Here is a 19,901-nt window from a genome sequence, read left to right on the forward strand (position 1 = left end):
TTAATTCCTTGAATGTATAAAGCATATCTTGCTTATGATAACTCCATTGCAAATGAATGAATTCACTTTTATACTTTTATAGTCTAGAAGGTTAAATTGTGTAAGTGATTTTTTTTTGAGACTCTCAAGCTATATGTTATTTTTTAATTTCAGAATATTATGGGGTGCACATTTTGTTCATATACTTTTTGTACAGATTGAGTCATAGTTACACACATAAGTGTGCCCTTCACGCAGATAGTGCACACTGTACCCAACAGGTATGAATTTACCCACTTCCTTCTCCCCCCCAAAGCCCCAGCTTGATTTTCATCGAGATTTATTTCCATTCACACACTTAAATGTTGATTAGTTCCAGTGTAGTATTGAATAATTGTGTTTTTTCCTCCCTTCTTGTGATATTTCACTTAGAAGAATGGTTTCCAGTTCCCTCCAGGATATCACAAATGGTACTAGATCACCATATTTTATAGCTGGGTAATGCTCCATAGTACGCACATTCTAGGAATCCATTCACGTATTGGTAGGCACTTGGGTTGTTGTCATGTCTTTGCAATTGTGAATTGTGCTGCTATAAACATGAGTGCACATGTTCTTTTTAAAAATATTTTTTCCTTTGGGTATATACCTATCAGTGGGATCACTGAATTAAGTGAGGTCTACTTAGTTCTTTAAGGTGTTGCCATACAACTTCCATAGATGTTGCACTAGTTTGCAGTCCCACCAACAATATATAAGAATTCTTACCTCTACACACATCAGCATCTGTTGTTTTGGTACCTTTTAATGAGCCATTCTCATAGGAATTAGGTGATAGGTCATTGTGGTTTTGATTTGCATTTCCCTAGTGATTAGAGATGTTGAATATTTTTTCATGAGTTTGTTGGCCATTTGTATCTTCATTTGAAAAGGTTCTGTTCATGTTTTTTGCCCACTTTTTAAATTCAGACAGTCTCACTTTGTTACCCTCTGTAGAGTGCTGTAGCATCATAGCTCACAGCAACTTCAAATTCTTGGGGTCGATTCTCTTGCCTCAGCCTCCCTAGTAGCTGGCACTACAGGCACCTGCCACAGTGCCTGTTTTTTTTTTTTTTTTTTTTTGATTAGCAGGACTGGGCTGGGTTTGAACCCACAAGCCCCAGTGCATGTGGCCAGCACCCTAATCACTGAGCTACGGGCACCCTTTTTTGCCTACTTTATTGATGGGGTTGTTTAGTTGGTTCTTGCTGATTTGCTTGAGTTCTTTTTAGATTCTGTTTTCAGTCCTTTATCATATGTATAGCATGTGAATATTTTCTCCTGTTCTGTGGGTTGTCTATTTGCTCGTTTGATCATGTCCTTGGCTGTGCAGAAGCTTCTTAATTTGATGTCTCATTTATTTATTTTTGTTGTTGCTGTGATTGCTTTTGGGGTCTTCTTCACGATTGTAGTTTAAAAGCATGCAAGACTAAGCAGAAACACAGAGCTTAAAAACAGCATGCAAGACAATATTACAGAGTACTTAGGGGTGCACACATTCAGCAAATTCAGGATGATGATTACCTTTGAGTTAGGAGGTAGTTGGAAAGGTCTGGAAGGACATAGTGTGCTTTAGTTCTTGATGGGTAGTTATGGGCTTTTATTCTCCTTTCTCCATGTCTTAAGAACTGGATAATTAAAAAAGGCTCACACATGTGTGTGTACCTACTATAAGGCTCTGAAGAATGAATGGCGGAATGAGGAGGAGGAACAGGAAACAGCTATTCTCGAGGCCACACGGGAGCCAGAGCTGAGTGCACAGAGGCCCCCGCAGGGTAGGTGACAGAGGCAGGGCAAGTGGCTGGATCAGGTAAGGATTTTGAAGACAACAGAAATTGCTGGTAGGTTTGATACAGTGTATAGGGCAGAAATAAGGGCCAAGGGTGGCCCCTAAGTTATCCTGGGTCCTGAGGAGAATATGAGCAGAGTTTTTGTATGCTGCGGGAGGCACAGACCTGGGGAGGAAAGCAGAAGTACAGGTGTGAGCAAGTCAGGGCTGAGATGTGTCCAAGTGCTCAGCTGGATGTGTGGGAGAGGTACAGCAAAGGGGCGGCCCAGCGTGGAGGCAGTTTTAACCTGGAAATGAGCCACAGTGCCTCTGTCTGTCTAACAAAAAGAAAATAAGAAAAATGAAATCAAGATATTAACTTAGCAAGTATATTAAAAATTTATTTAGGGACAACTTCAACCACATCACCATAAGTTGATTCTACTGCAAGAAATGTACCAACATAGGCCCATAAAGAAGAGTTAATAAATGCCATCTCTTTTAATGCATAGTGGTTGGATTTCTTTGTAATTCAAATGAATATATACAATTTTTGAAGGTATAAAGATAATATTTAAAGATTCATATTCTAGTTAATTCCTTCAACTCTATGTATAACTTAATACTTTAAGCTGATTTCTTTTTTTGTAGTCACTTTATAAATAGAAAAGTATAACTTGACATTCATGGCTCAATCCCCAAGATTCTCAAATTAACATAGTTACCATGCCCATAGCTAGCTCAAATTTTAGTGATGTTTGAAAAAAAAGAACACAAAAGTACTATGACCACATAAACTGTAGGATATTTACTATTAACTACCTGATAAAAACAAGTAAAAAGTATTTATTAAGAAAGCTATAGCTTATATACAGAAAAACAAAATCTTTTACATACTGGATTGAAAGTTTGCAGAACACAAGTGTTTTTAAACTTATATTAAACATTGCTTAGCTGGATAGTAAATCCTGTCAGTGTAGAATTTTTTTTTGTGTGTGTAATTCTTAAAGAAGAAAGTGGCATGAACTTTAATTCATGGTTACATAATTGGCTGGAAAAATGCCAGTTCGACCTCGAAGCTTTCCTTCCCACCAATCAAAATGTGAATCGGTTTTTGATATAACTATGATTCTATCTCCAGCTTGAAAATTCAAATCCCCTGGCTGCTGTGCTTCAAACGAATAGAGCGCTGTCACTTCTATCGGCAGATTTGAATTGCCTAAAACAACAATGAAAAAAATACAAATTAGTCACAATTTTTAGGGGAGAAATTGGGAGTGTGTAGATAAGATAAAAATCAACCACTTAGCATTTGACCTGCTGATGCCCTGGGAGCCAGCAGAACCCACCACACATCTGTATAATTTTCTTAACATTATTATTATTATTTTTTTTTTTGAGACAGAGTCTCACTATGTTGTCCTTGGTAGAGTGCCATGGCATCAAAGCTCACAGCAACCTCCAACTCATGGGCTCAAGCCATTCTCTTGCTTCAGCCTCCCAGGTAGCTGGGACTACAGATGCTCACCACAATGCCTGGCTCTTTTTTGTTGCAGTTGTCATTGTTGTTCAGTTGGCCTGGGCCCGGCTTGAACCTGCCAGCCTTGTTGTATGTGGCTGGTGCCGTAACCACTGTGCTACAGGCACTAAGCCAATTTTCATAACATTATTAAACTTACATTTTTCTCCTTTGGAAAGTGCAAACATTTGGCAATAACATCTCCCAAACCCACCTAAGTTAGACTTTCACATTATTGTAATATATACTTGTATATTCAGCAAATGTTTATGGTCATAGTTTTCAAATTTTGAAGAATCTATAAGATACTAGTATTTATCCATATTTTTTTCCATTTTAGTAGAATAGTTATTGCTATGGTCTGAATGTTTGTTGCCCCCCAGTGCCCTGTGGTAGCAGTGTGGGAAGGGGGCTCCCTGCGTCAATGGCTGAGGCTCCCTGGCCTTTTCTCCCTGGGAGGACATGACAGAGGATAGCATCTGGGCAGAGAAGCTGAGCCTGCAACAGTGAATCCCACACATCTCAGACTTCCGGCCTGCAAAACTGTGAGAAATAAATTTCTATTGTGTATAAGCCTTCCAGTCTATGGTGCTTGGTTATAGCAGCCCAGATGGACTGAGACAGTTGTGACATCTTCCATGATTTATAGACACTGGAGAAAAACTGAAGTCTGTGCTTGTGATTGTGTCATAAAAGATTCAACTCAGAATCCTTGCTCTGCTCACTACTCTGGGGGCTTCCAGCTCAGGTATATCTTGTTATTTTGTCAGCAGACATTATTTCTCCCTAGCTTAATTTCTGTGCTTATTTGACTCATTCTCGCAATGTCAGAGACGAGACTGAAATGAACAACATGGAGAAGCATTTCTACATACGTTTAACACACGTGTTAGCACAGCCTGTGATCTAATGTGTGGTATTCAGAAGGAAATAGTTTGAGAACTGAGTGTTTAACATAAATAAAAGACATAAATATCACAAACTGTGTAACATCATAAAAATATAAAGAAATGAACACTTTCTGTGCACTTAACTACATGGAGTCTAAGTCTTCTGTGAGTCATATAATTTTTTTGCATAAATCAGGCAATTAGATATTAAATGCATCTAAGTCTAGACATACAGAAAGCATCAACAATCAAACTCTAGTACCAGCTCCATTTTGAACCTATAACACTCACTATAAAAGTAATAAAACTGAACTTGGGCTGTCAGTAAGAAATAAATTTAGTCAATACTTTAATTAAACCACTTCAACTGAAAACACTGAATTGGTAGCTCACACAAGATGGTGCTACATCTGGTTCTCTGAGTACTAAATAAATACTCCTGATAATAACCAACATAATTACATCAGAGATATTACCAGTATAATGAGTTTTTCCTATGAAACAAAGAATTTCTCCATTTTTTATATTTTATATTATATTTACCATTTGTCTATCAATGTTAAGCAATAAAGGTTAAAAGAATGTCACAAAAATTTTTTTTGAACTGCTAACATATGAGTAAGCAGTCCTTCCTACATACACACTGTGAAGGGCGGCTGACGCTGCGATGAGCAGTGTTCAGCAAACACTTGTATCATGCTTCCTCATCATCAGATCAAAGGAACTTAAGCTAATGCTAAAAAAGAAAATTGGCCCTGAAAATGTCCTTAATAATTATATTTAGGACCTTTGGATGCAGGCCCTGTGGGAGCTCTGGTCTGCAGACCTGCTGCAGGACAGCAGGACAGCAGGAAGCAGCAGGTGACAAGGCTGGTGCCTCTGGGAAGGCTCTGCCCCTGTGTTGGGGCAGCCCTCGGCCCCAACACACGCAGCCCCTGGCGCTCTGTATACACCAGCTGATCACAGCAAGAACAGTGGCAACCAATGTGGCACAGGTCCTGGGCTCCCACGCATCCAAGCCTCAGACCCTTCCAGGAATTGGTCCAAGGTTGCAGTGCTCACAGTGGAGGGGGAGAGATGTGAATGCAGAGAGCCTGTCCTCAGTCAGTGCTGGCATTGTTCATGAGCGTCATGTTTGAGCGTCAGTCTTGTCTCTGACTTTGAGAGAATGAGTCAAATCTAAGAGACTACACTTAGATTTATCAGAGCACTCCCCTTCACGAGGAGTTTTCAAGGTAGATTAGTGTATTTTCCTGCATCACCATGTTATCCAGATTGTACAGATGATGCAGACATCTGATGCAGCTGATCCTGGAAATCTCTGGTAATTCAATTTGTCTTTACTTGTTTTAGAAATATATTGCATGATGAATAATTAGAGGAAGACATATTCTGAACTAAAAAAAGAGAGAGGATGAATCCCTGCCCTCTCACATGCACTGCAGCTTAATGTCCTTTGAGCTGCAGGTTCCAGATGAAACAGGGCTGAGGCCAGGAGGGTGGCAAGGCGGCAGGGCAAGGGCTGCCAGGCACACCGGACCTTCCTCTTTTCCTGGGGCTGAGGTGGAGGATCCTTGTGCCAAGCTCCTCAGCAGCTAACTAGTCAGATGAGCCACTCCACCTCCTGGGAGGAGCACAGGGGAGTCTGGGGTTTGGCTGTCATGGAGAATTCCCCCACCTGAAATCAGAGGGGTGAAGCCACTAGGGTGAGCCAGACGGCACCCAGGATGGTCAGCACCATGCCAAAGAGCTCCAAAGGACTTAATGTCCCTCTTTAAGGTAAGTATTAGAGAAAATTTCCATAATAAGTTTAATGCCCATAAAAGAATACTTAAAAAAAAAGTAAGTGAGCCAAAGAGCTATGTCCTCTTCTAGGAACCACCCCCCCCCCCCACTTCTGGGAAACAACCGCCCCCCCACAACCCCGCCTCCAGGCCCAGTTGAGGTGCTAAAACATTGTGTGCTTTCATGTGCCTTTCCTGCTGACTGACATATGCCTTTAAATTTTCTATCCCTGTGCTTTAAAATATCTGAAGGATTTTTGAGGCAATTGGCCATTCCATTATAATATTCAAGTTTAACTCAAATCAGGAAGCACAGTGAGATTACGATCAGCATCTGGCAGCTGCTGCTGCCTCAGGCTCCTAGTGAGCAAGGAGTTTTACTCCCAGTCCACTTTCTCACAGAGCCTGCACAATGTAACCCACAGTGTAACCCGTGTGCAGCCAACTCCAGCCCCAGGAACATTTCAGGAGGAAAATTTCAGCCTTGGTGGGGCTGCCAGATGCACTGTAGTGGTGGGTGGGGGTTGACCTAATTCTGGCACCTATGTTTTCCCAGCCCACATATTGGGGATCCATAACTTTGAGGGCCATATCCCCTCAGGAGTGTGTCACTGATAAATGAGCAGGAAGCCACCTAGCAAGGCTACCCAGCGAGGCCAGTCCCCACCACAGGGGTCAGAGGCAACTTATAGAAGAGGCCTCTGTGGTGTCACAGCTAGGTGGGTGTGCGGCAGGCACTGAGTGGATCTTGTCCAGAGACTCCACACAGCTCCCTGGAAGCACAAGGCAGCCCCCCTGTTTAACCTTTGCCCTCAATTTATGTCTAATTCACATTTGTAAATAATTGCTTAATTCTTTCAAGGACAATTTCTAGACAATATTTAAGACAGGTTGAAGGACTATTTTCATTATAGATCTTAGCAAGTTTTATTGTGAAGTAATTCCTCACAATAGCAAAACATGTGAATTTGGAAAATAAAATTTCTTTTTTTTTTTTTTTTTATAGAGACAGAGTCTCACTTTATGGCCCTCGGTAGAGTGCCGTGGCATCACACAGCTCACAGCAACCTCCAGCTCCTGGGCTTAAGCGATTCTCTTGCCTCAGCCTCCCGAGTAGCTGGGACTACAGGTGCCCGCCACAGCACCCGCCTATTTTTTTGTTGCAGTTTGGCCGGGGCTGGGTTTGAACCCGCCACCCTCAGCACATGGGGCCGGCGCCCTACTCACCGAGCCACAGGCGCCGCCCGGAAAATAAAATTTCTTAAAAAATAAAAAGTTTATGGGGCTAAAAGCAAAGAAAATGCAATAAGGATTAAACTGTAATTCAAAATGAACAAACTAACATTCCATTACACATCCCAGAAGCTTCTGAACAACTAGTCTTCAAATAATCCTGTGCTCCTGGGACAAGGCCAGGCTGCCAGAGCAGCACAGCCCCAGCTCAGGGCCCTACTGGGTCAGCCATGACCCTCAAGCCTTCTAACAACATGGTTATCTGAAATTAAAAGCAAATAAGAGAACAGAAGCATAGCATTTTAAAAATAAATACTTGTCAAAAAAATGTGGCTATGCTTTAGATCAAAGTAGTGCTGAGAGATTCACCCAATCTGTTCTATTTATTAAAAAGTTTGTGATTATTAGGTGGATATGAATCACTTTTAAAATATAGATTTTCTTTATTTACCAACTCTCTCATGATAGCTAGGAAGTTCAGGATAGAGCTTATACTCATTTCTGTCACCTGCAAAGAAAGGGGGGGGGCTAGAATTAGAAAAATTAATATATATTATTAAAATACACCTGCCCTTGCTAAGCAAATATTTTAAATCACTATAGTTGACAGGATTATCATTATTTAATCATGCTTTAAATCAAGAGGTATGTCTGGATAGACCCGCAAAATGCACCAAGTACAAGAGAAAATTACCCGATATCTGTGTGACATGAAATACTGGAACTTAACCAACTCGCAGCCTTTCAAGCACATGTATGGAAAGCATGACAACATCCCTTTCCAAAAGCCATCAGAAATACCTCAATAACAAAGCCTGTGGCCCCCAAAACAATGATTATGTTCTTATTTCCTGTATAACTCCTAAGATAATTTTTACATAGGAGATACTCTTCTTGCTGTGTATTTCAAATTGACACCTAAAATTATTTAATGTAAGCTTAAATTGTTGCAAGAATACTTTTTAATATAGTTCACATAAGAGTTATTTAAATTAAACAATTGTATTTCTTTTTTTTTATTTTTTTGATAAAAGAATCCAAATAGTACAGTGATTTCAAACTTACTATAATTCATTGAAGAAAATCAACAAGCAGTTTAATATTCAGACATTATGTAGTACTTATTTTTAACTTTCAAATCATACTTTCATTCCCTTTATTCAAAAGATCTTATAGTAATGTATCACTATTATTATTTTTTTTTGAGACAGAGTCTCATTCTGTCACCCAGGCTAGAGTGTACTGGTGTCATCACAGCTCATACCAGCCTCAAACTCCTGGGCTCACACAACCCTCTTGCCTTAGCTTCCCAAGTAGCTGAGACTACAGGTGCCTGACACTACACCTGGTTAGTTTTTCTATTTTTTTGTAGAGATGGGGTCTTGCTCTTGCTCAGGCTGGTCTCAGACTCCTGGCCTCAAACAATTCACCCACCTCAGCCTCCCAGAGTGCTGGGATTTCAGGTGTGAACCACCACACCTGGCCCAATTATTTTATATATATATATATACACACACACATTTTTCTACAATAAAAATTTATATATAATTTTTAAGTTTTATTTATGTAAGTACAAGGCTTTACTAAATAATTTTTCACAGACTGAGTTATTATAATCATTAGCAGACAAATGATCAAAAATTTTAAAATATTGTGAATTTTTTAGCTTACTAAACATAAAAGTAAAGTTTTATTTGAAATGCATCTCAATAGATGGATGAGGCTTTCAAAAATTAGTTCAGGTTTCTTATTGCTAGAATGACATATGCTGAACATCTAATTCTATTTTAATATAATATTATAGATATAGGTGCTAAGAAATCTGACTCTTATAAACAACTAGAGAAGGGGAGAAGGAGGCATTTTATATCAGTGTAACCAGATTCTTTTATATAGATATATTTGCAAAACAACATAATAAAGAACAAAATAAACTGTATATATATATGTATATATATAAAATTATATAAGATAATAAAAATTATTGCTATGGTTTAAATGTCCCCTCCAAAACTCACATTGAAATTTATTGCCATTATAACAGAGTTGAGAGGTAGGATTAGTCAGTGAGGGTTGACCCCCAGGGCTTGGGCTAGTTTTTGTGGATGTGGGTCCTGGATAAAGGGTGAGTTGGGTCCGACACCCTCCCTGTCTCACACTGTGAGGTGTGCTCATGGCCATGTGGTGCCTTCTGTCTGCTGCGATTCACTGACGCCCTCCCCAGGTGTGGCCCCTCAATCGTGGATTGTCTTGTCTGTAGAAATGCAAGCCAAATAAATCTCTTATCTTTTTAAATTACCCAGTCTGTGGTATTCAGTGATAGAAGTAGAAAACAGACAAAGAAAATTACTGGCATAACTTTTTGTTTTGATAATAGTGTGATTTTTTTAAAATAATATAAATTTAGATGACAATTCCATTAGGTTCTTCTTTAATGTTTTTGGAACCAAAGAAACAGAAATCACCTGATTTGTGAAGGGATTCGGCTCTCCTGAGAACCATACACTAACTACGTCAAAATCAATATCTGTATTTCAAGCTTGGTCATTGTTCTTGCACTTTGGAATTAAGTAGTATAGCAGGAATCAACATAGTTTAGGGTTTGCTTTTATTCTTTAAGTATAGAAAACAGATTGTGAAAATGTAATGAAGAGGACAGCCTACCAAGTCATGTTCTCAGCTGTGATGGCTTTAAGAACTGGGAGCTGGAGACCTGGATCCTATGGCTGTTAAATTACCTGAGCTACCTGCCTCTGTGTCCTTTTTGGCAACCTCTGTGCTCCTGTGGGGAGAGGCGTCTGCCATTGTAAAGGCCAGCAGCCTATCAAGTGAGTGAGTATAAGGATATGGAAATGATATGGAGCAGGAAAGAAGACCCAAACATCCTAAGAAAACCTATTTTTAAAAACTGACTGGAGATATTTTTGGGTGAATGGCCAGATATGTACAAATTAAGATTTCCTAAACTATGAGAATAAGCACTCTGAAACAGAGATGGGAAAGTGTATTTCACTTACCACAGCAAAATACTTAGGGATAAATTTAACAAGAAAGGCACAGAAATTATGAAATCTTATTGAATTAAATAATATCTCAACAAATGGAAAGCATAAAATGGAAAGATTATTTTTCTTTTCTTTTTTTTTTTTTGTAGAGACAGTCTCACCTTATGGCCCTCAGTAGAGTGCCGTGGCCTCACACAGCGCACAGCAACCTCCAACTCCTGGGCTTAAGCGATTCTCTTGCCTCAGCCTCCCAAGTAGCTGGGACTACAGGCGCCCACCACAACACCCGGCCAGTTTTTTGTTGCAGTTTGTCCGGGGCCGGGTCTGAACCCGCCACCCTCGGTATATGGGGCCGGCGCCCTACCGACTGAGCCACAGGCGCCGCCCAGAAAGATTATTTTTCAATCAAATTAATTAATATATACATGTAACATTATAATTCACATTCAAAAATTATAGATTGAATATGCATACATATTATTTTAACTAAAATTGAAATGGAAAGCATAAAATGGAAAGATTATATTCATATCAAATTAATTTATACAAGTTATATTATAATTAAATTCAGAAATTATAAATTGAATATATGTACAAAATATTATTTTAACTAAAATTGCATTTTGGGGAGAAGGAAAAAAGTAGTAAAATGATCTTAAAGTGTGTGAAGAATAAGTGTCCAGTAACTATGAAAGTAAAACTATCACAAGAAAATCTACGGGACCATGAATACAACCTTGTATAGAAAGTGTGAAGACCTTAACCACGCCTTAAAAATCCAAATCTACAAAAACTAGGTGATAGGTATATTTTTACATTAAAATTAAAACTTTCCTATGGCAAATTATGAAGACAAATTCAAAAGACAAATGCTAAATGCAGAAGAATATTGCAACTCAAATGACAAAACCTTAACATAGAGAGCATTTCCATAAATTGAGAAAGCAACAAATATGCCAATAGAAAAAAAAGGACCAATGAAATGAAGAGACGGGTTAGATTAAATCCAAAACTCCAGAAATTATATGCAGAGATTTTTAAATTCTCTAGGAAATGTAAACAAAATAAAAATTCAGGGATAAACACAATCCAGTTATCAAGGAAATATAACCAGCTTTGACTCACAAACACTTCCAAATGTTTCAACACTAACAGCAGTAAGGAAGGTGCATGTTGAGGAATGTCCTGAAATGTGTCACAGTAGGAGAGTGTGTGCGGTGGGAGGAGGGATGTTTATGGTGGGAACTCACATGGTGTGTGTGGTGGGGAGGTGACTGTTGTGGTGGGGCATGAAAAATGAGATTCCACTGCAGTAAAAACTTTTGAAAAGTACTTAACTAAATTTGTTAAAACTTTAAAAATCTATCCTTTGATCTATCATGTCCAGTCCTGGCAATTATCTCAAAAAACTAAAAGTGCCAGTATGTAGAGACAGTAATTTAGAAGGATATTAATTATGGCACAATTTCACATGGAAAAAAGGTGAAACAAATACCATCGGTAGGAGAGTTGTTGAACGAACGAATGAACATGTACATGAGTACCATGGAATAGGGTTACAAAGGATTAATTAGAGCTCTACTAGTTGACTTAGGGGTTTCCATGAGGTGTTAGTGAGCAAAACAAACCAATAGGCAAATAAATAAATACAAACAAGATATAATATAGCATGCATAATATGATAGCATTTATGTGTGGCAAAATAAAAATATTCTGCCCATGTGTATTATTAGTCTGTAGATGTGTCTGTATATGGGGTTGTACAAGAATGGACGCTGTGTCAAAGTCCATATTTCACATTGTGAATATGGGTTTCCTTGAATGAGGGTGGGAAAGAGTGTTTTGTGAGTTAAAATATAGGAGAAATGGGGAGAGGGTAGCAAATCAAAAGAGGAAAGGAAAAAAAAATACTGGATTTAAAAACCCATTTTAAATCTGCATTTATATGAACCACATGTACATTTATATAAAATCATATATATGTGAGAAATTAAAAATATTTAGTTTTTTTAATAAAGAACTTTGAAAGAGGTCAAATTTAAAATAAAGGGTTAAAAATAGATACTAGTTTAAAATTTTCTTTTTATTGAATTAAAAACTGGTGTTCAAACCTGAAATGATATGTTGCATGAGAAAAGATGGTGTGCAAATGAGTAACGCCAACAGGGAGCTCTCAACAAGCAGAGAAAAGGGACCATGCAGGGAGAAGTCGGTGAGTGGCCTGCGCAGGACTGGACCAGGCACTGGTCTGAACCCTGTTCTACACAGAACTGGCAAGGACGTGGTCATGATGTGCACAGCCGCAGGGCACATCCATCAGGGGCTGGCAGATGGCAGACCTGGGGCTGGCAGGGCAGGACAGATGGTTTTGGTGCATGCTTAGGAGGGGCCCAATTTCAGGGTTTCTCAAGTTAAGTGAAAGAAATTCCTGAGGTGTGGTGCACAGTAGGGTTTTAACACACAATGAGAAGGAATCAATAACGAACAGACTAGGATTTTTATACATACATACTGCAGATATCTAATCTCTTTGTGAGGAAATTTAAGCAACATTTAAAACCTACACATGGGTTAATTTCATATAATCACTCAGATCTTGGAAAACAGGTTTCATGCTCACATCTCCTCACTCACTAGAAACAAAAGAGTGTGAGCAACAAGTCTCAGGACATGAGTAGTGGGAGTGAACGCTGCACCCCACGAAAACAGGAGACTGAGTCTTGGGAGGCGGTGGTGACAAGGAAGAATCAGTCATTTCTGAGATGGGTAAATTTAGACAAGGCATAGCCAAAAGTGGATACAAGGGCTGGGCTAAAAATCAAAGGAGAGGGCTGAGGATGAGCTGCCTTCTGCAGGATGTCAGGGTGTGTTCTTCCCCTCCCAAACTGACCTAACGCTGCTCCTGCTGACAGCAGTTATTTTCCCCCATGGACTCTCCCTCCTCCTATATTGAAAGTTATTAAATGCAAGACCTCTGTTAGAGTCACCTCCTCTCCACAGCACAGGCCCTTTGTAACAGTGGATCAGGAAATGGAAGATCAGGTTAGTGTGTTTCTATTTACTGGTAACTTTGAAATAAGAAAAACAGAATTCTGAGAATGAGTAATTATCATAAAAATGAATAAGTAAAGACTACAATTAGGTGTTTTATAAATTTCATCTAGTTTTAAAACAACTTTATGAAATTCTGAACTCAGGAATATATGGTAAAACTCAATATTCAGAATTGTAAATTGATGAGTAATCAAGAAAACAAGCTTATTTTGTTCACATTTCAAATCAGAAGGATAACAATCTTTGGAAGAAATGAGAAGAAAATATGAGAAAAACTTTTAAGATAAATCTCTGTGAAGAATGAGAACAAGAATTTTCACAAACTATACCAACGAGGATTTATCTTAGGTGTTTCGAAGAGGCTGAGCATTCATTCCCTTATTCTCTTAAATATCTAGTAGTCCTTCTATGGACTCTAAAGTTTAATGATGTATGTTGATTTCTTAACAATATTTAATAATTAATTACAATTGTATTTGAATTGCAACAACAGTGCTTACTTTGAGAGCCAGAAGTCAGGTGGACAGGTGCCGATGGCTGTTGTGGTCTCAACCCTGGTTTTGGGGGTAATTCTTTAGCCTGGGAGGAACAAAAATAAATGCACATAACTCTAAAACCTTGTTTTTACTTAGACACATGTAACACATTTTCCTTCTAATGAGTTTATGTGACAGATTTTATCATTTGCACTTATTTGTGAGGTCCCCTGAAGCAGATGGCAAGACTAAGATGGACCCAGGAGGCTCTTCCCTCACCCAGGCCCCTCTGACAACTGGGGCAGGGTTTGGAGGAGCTGCAGGTGCGAAGATGGGTGACAGCTCAGTGTGGAGTGAGAGAGGCAGCGACAAGCGAAACTCTGCCTCAGCCTTCATTCTGAGTCGGGTCAAGCTGACTCTGGAAGGGCTGTGAGGCTGCAGAGAGGCACAGGCCCTCAGTGTTAGCAGCTGCTGCTGGTGTTAATTAATGTCACAAAGTTCAATCATGGAAAACGAGCCATGTTTTTCCTCGAAATTTGTGCATATGAAATGTCAAGGTATGTGGCATTTTCACAAGAAAGCCATGTAAGTGAGAGTAACGGGCAGAGTAACAGGGAGCAGTTTCAGCTGCCAAGAGGTGCCCAGACCGGACCTTGCGCTGCTGCTCACGTGCTGCTTGCCTGGCGTTGATTCGTTGTCCTTCATTTTCATACTTTTCAGTAAAGGAATAGAGAATTTCATAGAGATCTTCTGCTTGAGCAGGTGGCGGTATATCTCCAAATAAAATATCATAAGCTCGAATATCTTGGCAATAAAATCTAATAAACACAGAATTGAAAACATTTCTTCAATAGACACAGACTTTTCTAGAGTCAAATACAACACACTCATGTCAGGGCTCTGCATGGGCCACCATTCACGCTGACCGTAGGTTGCAGCCCATGTTTAGCTCTGATGTTTATTCCCAAGGTCTACTGTAGCCATTCTGATCCGTGTCCTTTCTCTATTAACATAAAAAGCACATCCACACGTGCGTGTGAAAACTTATACATATATACACAAATTTATATGTAGACACAGAAATACACATACAAGCACATACATTTTATGAGTTTTTACTTTTTAAATTTCTTATAAAAATGGTATCCTAGCACTCTGGGAGGCTGAGGTGGGAGGATTCCTTGAGGCCAAGAGTTCCAGATCAGCCTGAGCATGAGGGAGACCTGGTCTCTACTACAAACAGAAAAACTAGCTGGGCATGGTGGTGGCATCTATAGCCCCAGCTACATGGGAGGCTGAGGCAGGAGGATCTCCAAGAGCTTGAGGCTGCAGTGAGCTATGACTGTACCACTGCACTCTAGCTGGACTGACAGAGTGAGACTCTGTTTAAAAAAAAAAAATAAAAAATAGTATCTGGGCAGCATCTGTGGCTCAAAGGAGTAGGGCGCCGGCCCCATGTACCAGAGGTGATGGGTTCAAACCCGGCCCCAGCCAAAAACTGCAAAAAAAAAAAAAGTATCTGTATATATGGCTTTGTAATTAAAAAAAAAGTTTAGTTTTATAAAAATTAAATTAGGATTTGCCTTACATGTTCCAAAGCCCTGCAATTTATTAAACTGTATATTTGTTTTATTTTATCGAGGATTTAGTTGAACTTTAGTGGGAAAGTCTTCCAAAGCCTAGAACCTTAAGTTTTTAAAAGCATTCTTGCTGTATTTCTCAAATTAATAAAACCAGGAGTAAAAACATTGTTCTTGCTTTTATAAGATGAGGAGTTCTGCAAACCTTCATTTTTCCATATTTCTTCTCCTTTCTACTTTTTGTGGTTCATACAAGTTTGGACTATTAAGTTTGTGAACTCATCCTAGAAAAAGTGCTCCATCCCTCAGTAGTGAATGTCACTACATCACCCACAAAGTGCTCCCCTTGGTCATCTGATGACCATGGAGATGCTTTGCAGTGAGTTCTAGGATGAGTTCACGAACTTAATGGTCTGTGTATTTAATGTTATCAAATGTACTACTGAATTCTTGAGTCAACTGGCATGGTGAACTTCCTATCAATTGTCGCCTCTTGTGGTCTGTCTGTTGTCGCTGGTCAGGCTTGATCAGTAGGACTCTGCCTGGCCCTTCTGTCAGTCTGGGAGGGTCTCTTTCTGAGCCTTCACACACATTGCACAGGCAATTTGCCAGAGCGTATTTGGAAAAAATTAGCCAGATGTCCGTTTACAGTAAAAACTTCCCTTCACTTCTCAGGATACTTTCAAATCCTCTTTTTAAAAATCAAACTATATTTTTAATCAAAACTTGTATTTATGGGCGGCACCTGGAGCTCAGTGGGTAGGGCACTGGCCACATACACCGAGGCTGGCGAGTTCAAATCCGGCCCGGGCCAGCTAAAATCAACAATGACAACTGCAACCAAAAAATAGCCGGGCATTGTGACGGGCACCTGTAGTCCCAGCTACTTGGGAGATTGAGGCAAGAGAATCGCTTAAGCTTAAGAGTTTGAGGTTGCTGTGAGCTGTGATACCATGACACTCTACTCAGGGTGACAGCTTGAGACTGTATCAAAACAAAACAACAAAAACAGAAAAAAAACTTGTTTGATATAGAGGACAGACAAAAGCGGAGCGTAATAACAGACACACTTCTCACACTGAGGAATATTTTGGGTGCCCCACAAGTAGCAACTGATATGCCCTCCATAATTTTTTAAAAAATATACTTAATACGATGCATCCTACTAATAAAGTATTACTAGCTTATGCTTATGATCTTATAATGCTAAGTGGGAGAAAGTATTTACAATTTAATATATATTATGATGACAATTATACAGTGTCCCAAAGGTCACCACACATAGGAAAAATGGGAAATTTTAGCTAAATGTACTTTTATTTACAAGATACTGTATTCATTACAACATATTACAAAAAGGTGGACAACATGTAAAGAATATTTTGTAAATATTTTATAAAATCTTACAATGAATATTTTGTAAATAAAGTTACACTTAGCTACGATTTCCCATTTTCCCTATGAATGGTGACCTTTGGGACACCTCGCGTGTGTCCAAACAAAGAAACATTATGTTTAGGAAAATATTGGAAGGCCCTATAGCAAAATGGAAATAGTGTTACTTTTAATGAGATAGAATTCTTTTTCTTTTTCTACATTTTTTTGTTTTCTATATTTTCTGTAAGTTTATATTACTTCTGTCTTGAATTTTAAAATTTTAGTCACACATTGTACTAAAAATATATGAATGTACTCTAAATTTTATCTATTTTTGAAATACTATTTTCTCATTGCAGTTTCTTTTCATAGACTTTGGCATAAACTTACTTTCGATTAGTCTCTTTCCTTTCGATCAGACAGCTGCCCTCCAGAGACACACCAGCAAAGAGACCCCTGGACTTGCAGTACGTGAAGACGGCAGCTGAGCTCCTCAGGGCAACATTCCCTTCTAAGTTCCTGGGACAAGAAGACTCTGTGTCACAGAATTATGAGGGACTTGGACCCTAAAGAAATACCTTGTTCTGTAATTACTTTGTTTTTATAGATTTGACTTCCTATTGGCTTAAGATAGATGTTTTAACATGGCCTAGAAGATAGGTCGTAGGAAAGAAGATGTTATACAAAATTATCATAGAAATATGTGATAACATAGTACTGCAGAAGAGTACAAAGTGTGTAAACGTGAAAAAGAAAAAGAAGGATGTGAAAAGCTGGTGTTTGCCAATTGGATCTTCCTCTTCTAAAACAGGGAGACACATTTCAAGAGTGCTAAAGAATTGGATTCTTTTACATTGTGTATTTTCACAAAACCTATAAACCTTTTGAGGTTTTACTGTATAATTTCTATAATAGTAGTATAAAATATTTCCACATTGCTTAGTTAACTCAAGGGTAGAATTTCATTAATACTAAAAAAAGAAAACATACTGTAAGTACTTTGCTCAGACAACACACACCTATTTCAAACTTTTCATGGTTTAGTTTGAGAGAAAGCTTTTTCTTTTCTGATCAAAGCTGTCCTGTATCAGTTGATAAAACCTGACCTGCCTGGCTCCCTCAAAGCTGAAGGTGAATTGTATGTTCAGTCAGGTAGACAAGATCCCCGTGTTTCCACAATATTTCTTTTCTTTTTGTATGTTCTGGCTCTAGATTTCCCAGTTTATCATACTGGCTGACTTTTGTGAATCTCCTGTTTGTGTCGAGGTTGAGTGCTCTGGGGGAGCTATATATCATAAATTTGTTCATTTTAATTCAAGTTTCTTTTTCTTGCAAAAAAGTACAGTTTTTAACCCTTTGCTATCTAACGTCTATTCAGAAAGTGCTTCGTGTGGCTCACCTTCCCACAGGCCCGACAGCCACCGTGAGGTTCCCGCCGAGTGTCAGATTACCACCCTTTGCAAAAGCTTCTACAGCTCTGTCGTAATTCAGAATTATTACTAAATCCGATACCTAAAATGCAGAAACCCACTTATTTAAAAACAGTTAAGACTAAATGAAGCTTAAATTATATGCTAAAACTCAAATATACTATATGCAATATAGCTGAATTTCAATATAGACAGAGAAAGAGCAAGGAGGAGCCATATTTTTATTTGGAGTGATGAGGTTGGAAGCCAATATTGCCCCAGGTAATAGCAAACCCTCAGTGACCATATGCTATGCACCAAGTGTATACTGTGATGTTTACCTGCATTCTCTTCCTTAGTTATCCCAGCACCTGGCAATGATGGTGTTGATTCTGAGTCTTTGGGGTTGGTGAGGTTGGGCAACTGGCAGAGCTGACAACTAGGTGTGTGGGGAAGAGCAAACATGCTCTCTGATCTCCTCACGCCAAACATGCCACATGAGCCAGACCCCAAGAACACAGAACTGGGGACATCTGGGGCAAAGGTCTCAAGGGACTCCTGCACTCACATCCTGGTGGGGCACTGTTCCTGCTACCTGGAAGCCGCACATGGGCACTTCACCATAGGTCACAGAAGTTAACTATCTCAGATGGCAAATAGGTTTCCATTATTTAATACCCACTATCATGACTTAATTTTTTTCTCTAAGTAAACCAAAAACTAGGATGAGATTTGGCTGTATGCTTGAGATATGTCTACATGAAGAAAACATTTGTTTCTCAGTTCACTGCTACTGTAGTGCACCCCAAAGCCGGAATGGGAAACCAGCAGGACTCACTGAATGGGAGGCTGCCCTTGGGGTGCAGGCCCAGGGCCCACTCCCACTCTTCCTCTGGTAACTGTGTGGCTTGGGTAACTTCAACTGGACTCTGGATCTCCCATCATGCCACATTGAACACCTGCACACTAGGACCTCCTTTGTGCAGTGACTGTGAGGCTCGGCCACAGGTGTCACGTGCAGCTCCAACACTCAGGGCACTCCTGAGTGGGCTCAGGTGCACTCCACAGCTGCCTCCTGCATGCTGGGTGACCTGGGGCAAATCACTAAGCTGCCCAAGTGAAATGGGAATATCAACAGTTACCGCATTTGTGAGGCTGCAATCATCTGCAAAGCCTGGCACACTCACCATATCTCAACCAAACACGCAGAGGTCAAACTTACATTTAAAAGGTACCTTAGACAATGGCTTTCTGCACCCAACTCAGTGGCTCAGTCTGGGGCCCCAAACAATGCCCAAAGTTCTCCACACTCCTGCTCAAGCTCTTCCCAAGGCAGTTCAACTGAGTGCCAAGTCCAAGAACACCGAAACAGTTCACAGGTTCAGCAGAAGGAGAGTTAAGGGACAGGAATTTAGTAAGTATCCTGGTGGACTTGAGCCTCACCAAGAGAGAAGGCTGAAGAACGCACATCAACACCGCTGAGGCAAGTTGTGATCACAAGGACGCAAACAAAAGCTGAGACTTCAAGCCAGAGTAGAAGTTGCAATAGGATCGAACAGAAACCAGCTGAAAACAAGACAGAACCACTTTGCTCCACCACACCAGACAGGGCCCCAGTTTCTCAGGCCACAACACTGTACGGGCCCTCGATAAAACCCCAGGGGAAAAACCAAAGGGAGTAAACCATGGGGCAGAATCAGCGGAAAAACTCTGGTAACATGAATAACCAGAATAAATCAACCCCCCCAAGAAAAGATACGGCAGATGTGATTGAAGATCCCATTCATA

At 39.7% G+C, this 19,901-nt stretch overlaps 1 protein-coding gene across 8 annotated transcripts in view; it reads right to left on the reverse strand.

Annotated features, from left to right (window-relative positions):
* Positions 1–2,782: 2,782 nt before the first annotated feature.
* SH3YL1 (SH3 and SYLF domain containing 1) overlaps positions 2,783–19,901 on the reverse strand; it is a 47,419-nt gene continuing 30,300 nt past the window's right edge. For 5 of the 8 annotated variants that reach the window (XM_053588162.1, XM_053588158.1, XM_053588160.1 and 2 more), the window contains 6 exons: positions 18,104–18,216; positions 17,095–17,223; positions 14,400–14,565; positions 13,772–13,850; positions 7,664–7,720; positions 2,783–3,005 (listed from right to left, as the gene is read on the reverse strand). In XM_053588162.1, coding sequence (XP_053444137.1) covers positions 2,815–3,005; positions 7,664–7,720; positions 13,772–13,850; positions 14,400–14,565; positions 17,095–17,223; positions 18,104–18,216 — 735 coding nt within the window. In that variant the 3' untranslated portion in view covers positions 2,783–2,814. Of the gene's footprint in view, positions 3,006–5,735; positions 5,874–7,663; positions 7,721–13,771; positions 13,851–14,399; positions 14,566–17,094; positions 17,224–18,103; positions 18,217–19,901 lie in introns of all 8 variants that reach the window. The other 3 variants (XM_053588161.1, XM_053588163.1, XR_008379528.1) reach the window with 2 other exon arrangements.

This window comes from Nycticebus coucang, chromosome 4, assembly GCF_027406575.1.
Source record: "Nycticebus coucang isolate mNycCou1 chromosome 4, mNycCou1.pri, whole genome shotgun sequence".
Classification (NCBI taxonomy): domain Eukaryota; kingdom Metazoa; phylum Chordata; class Mammalia; order Primates; family Lorisidae; genus Nycticebus; species Nycticebus coucang.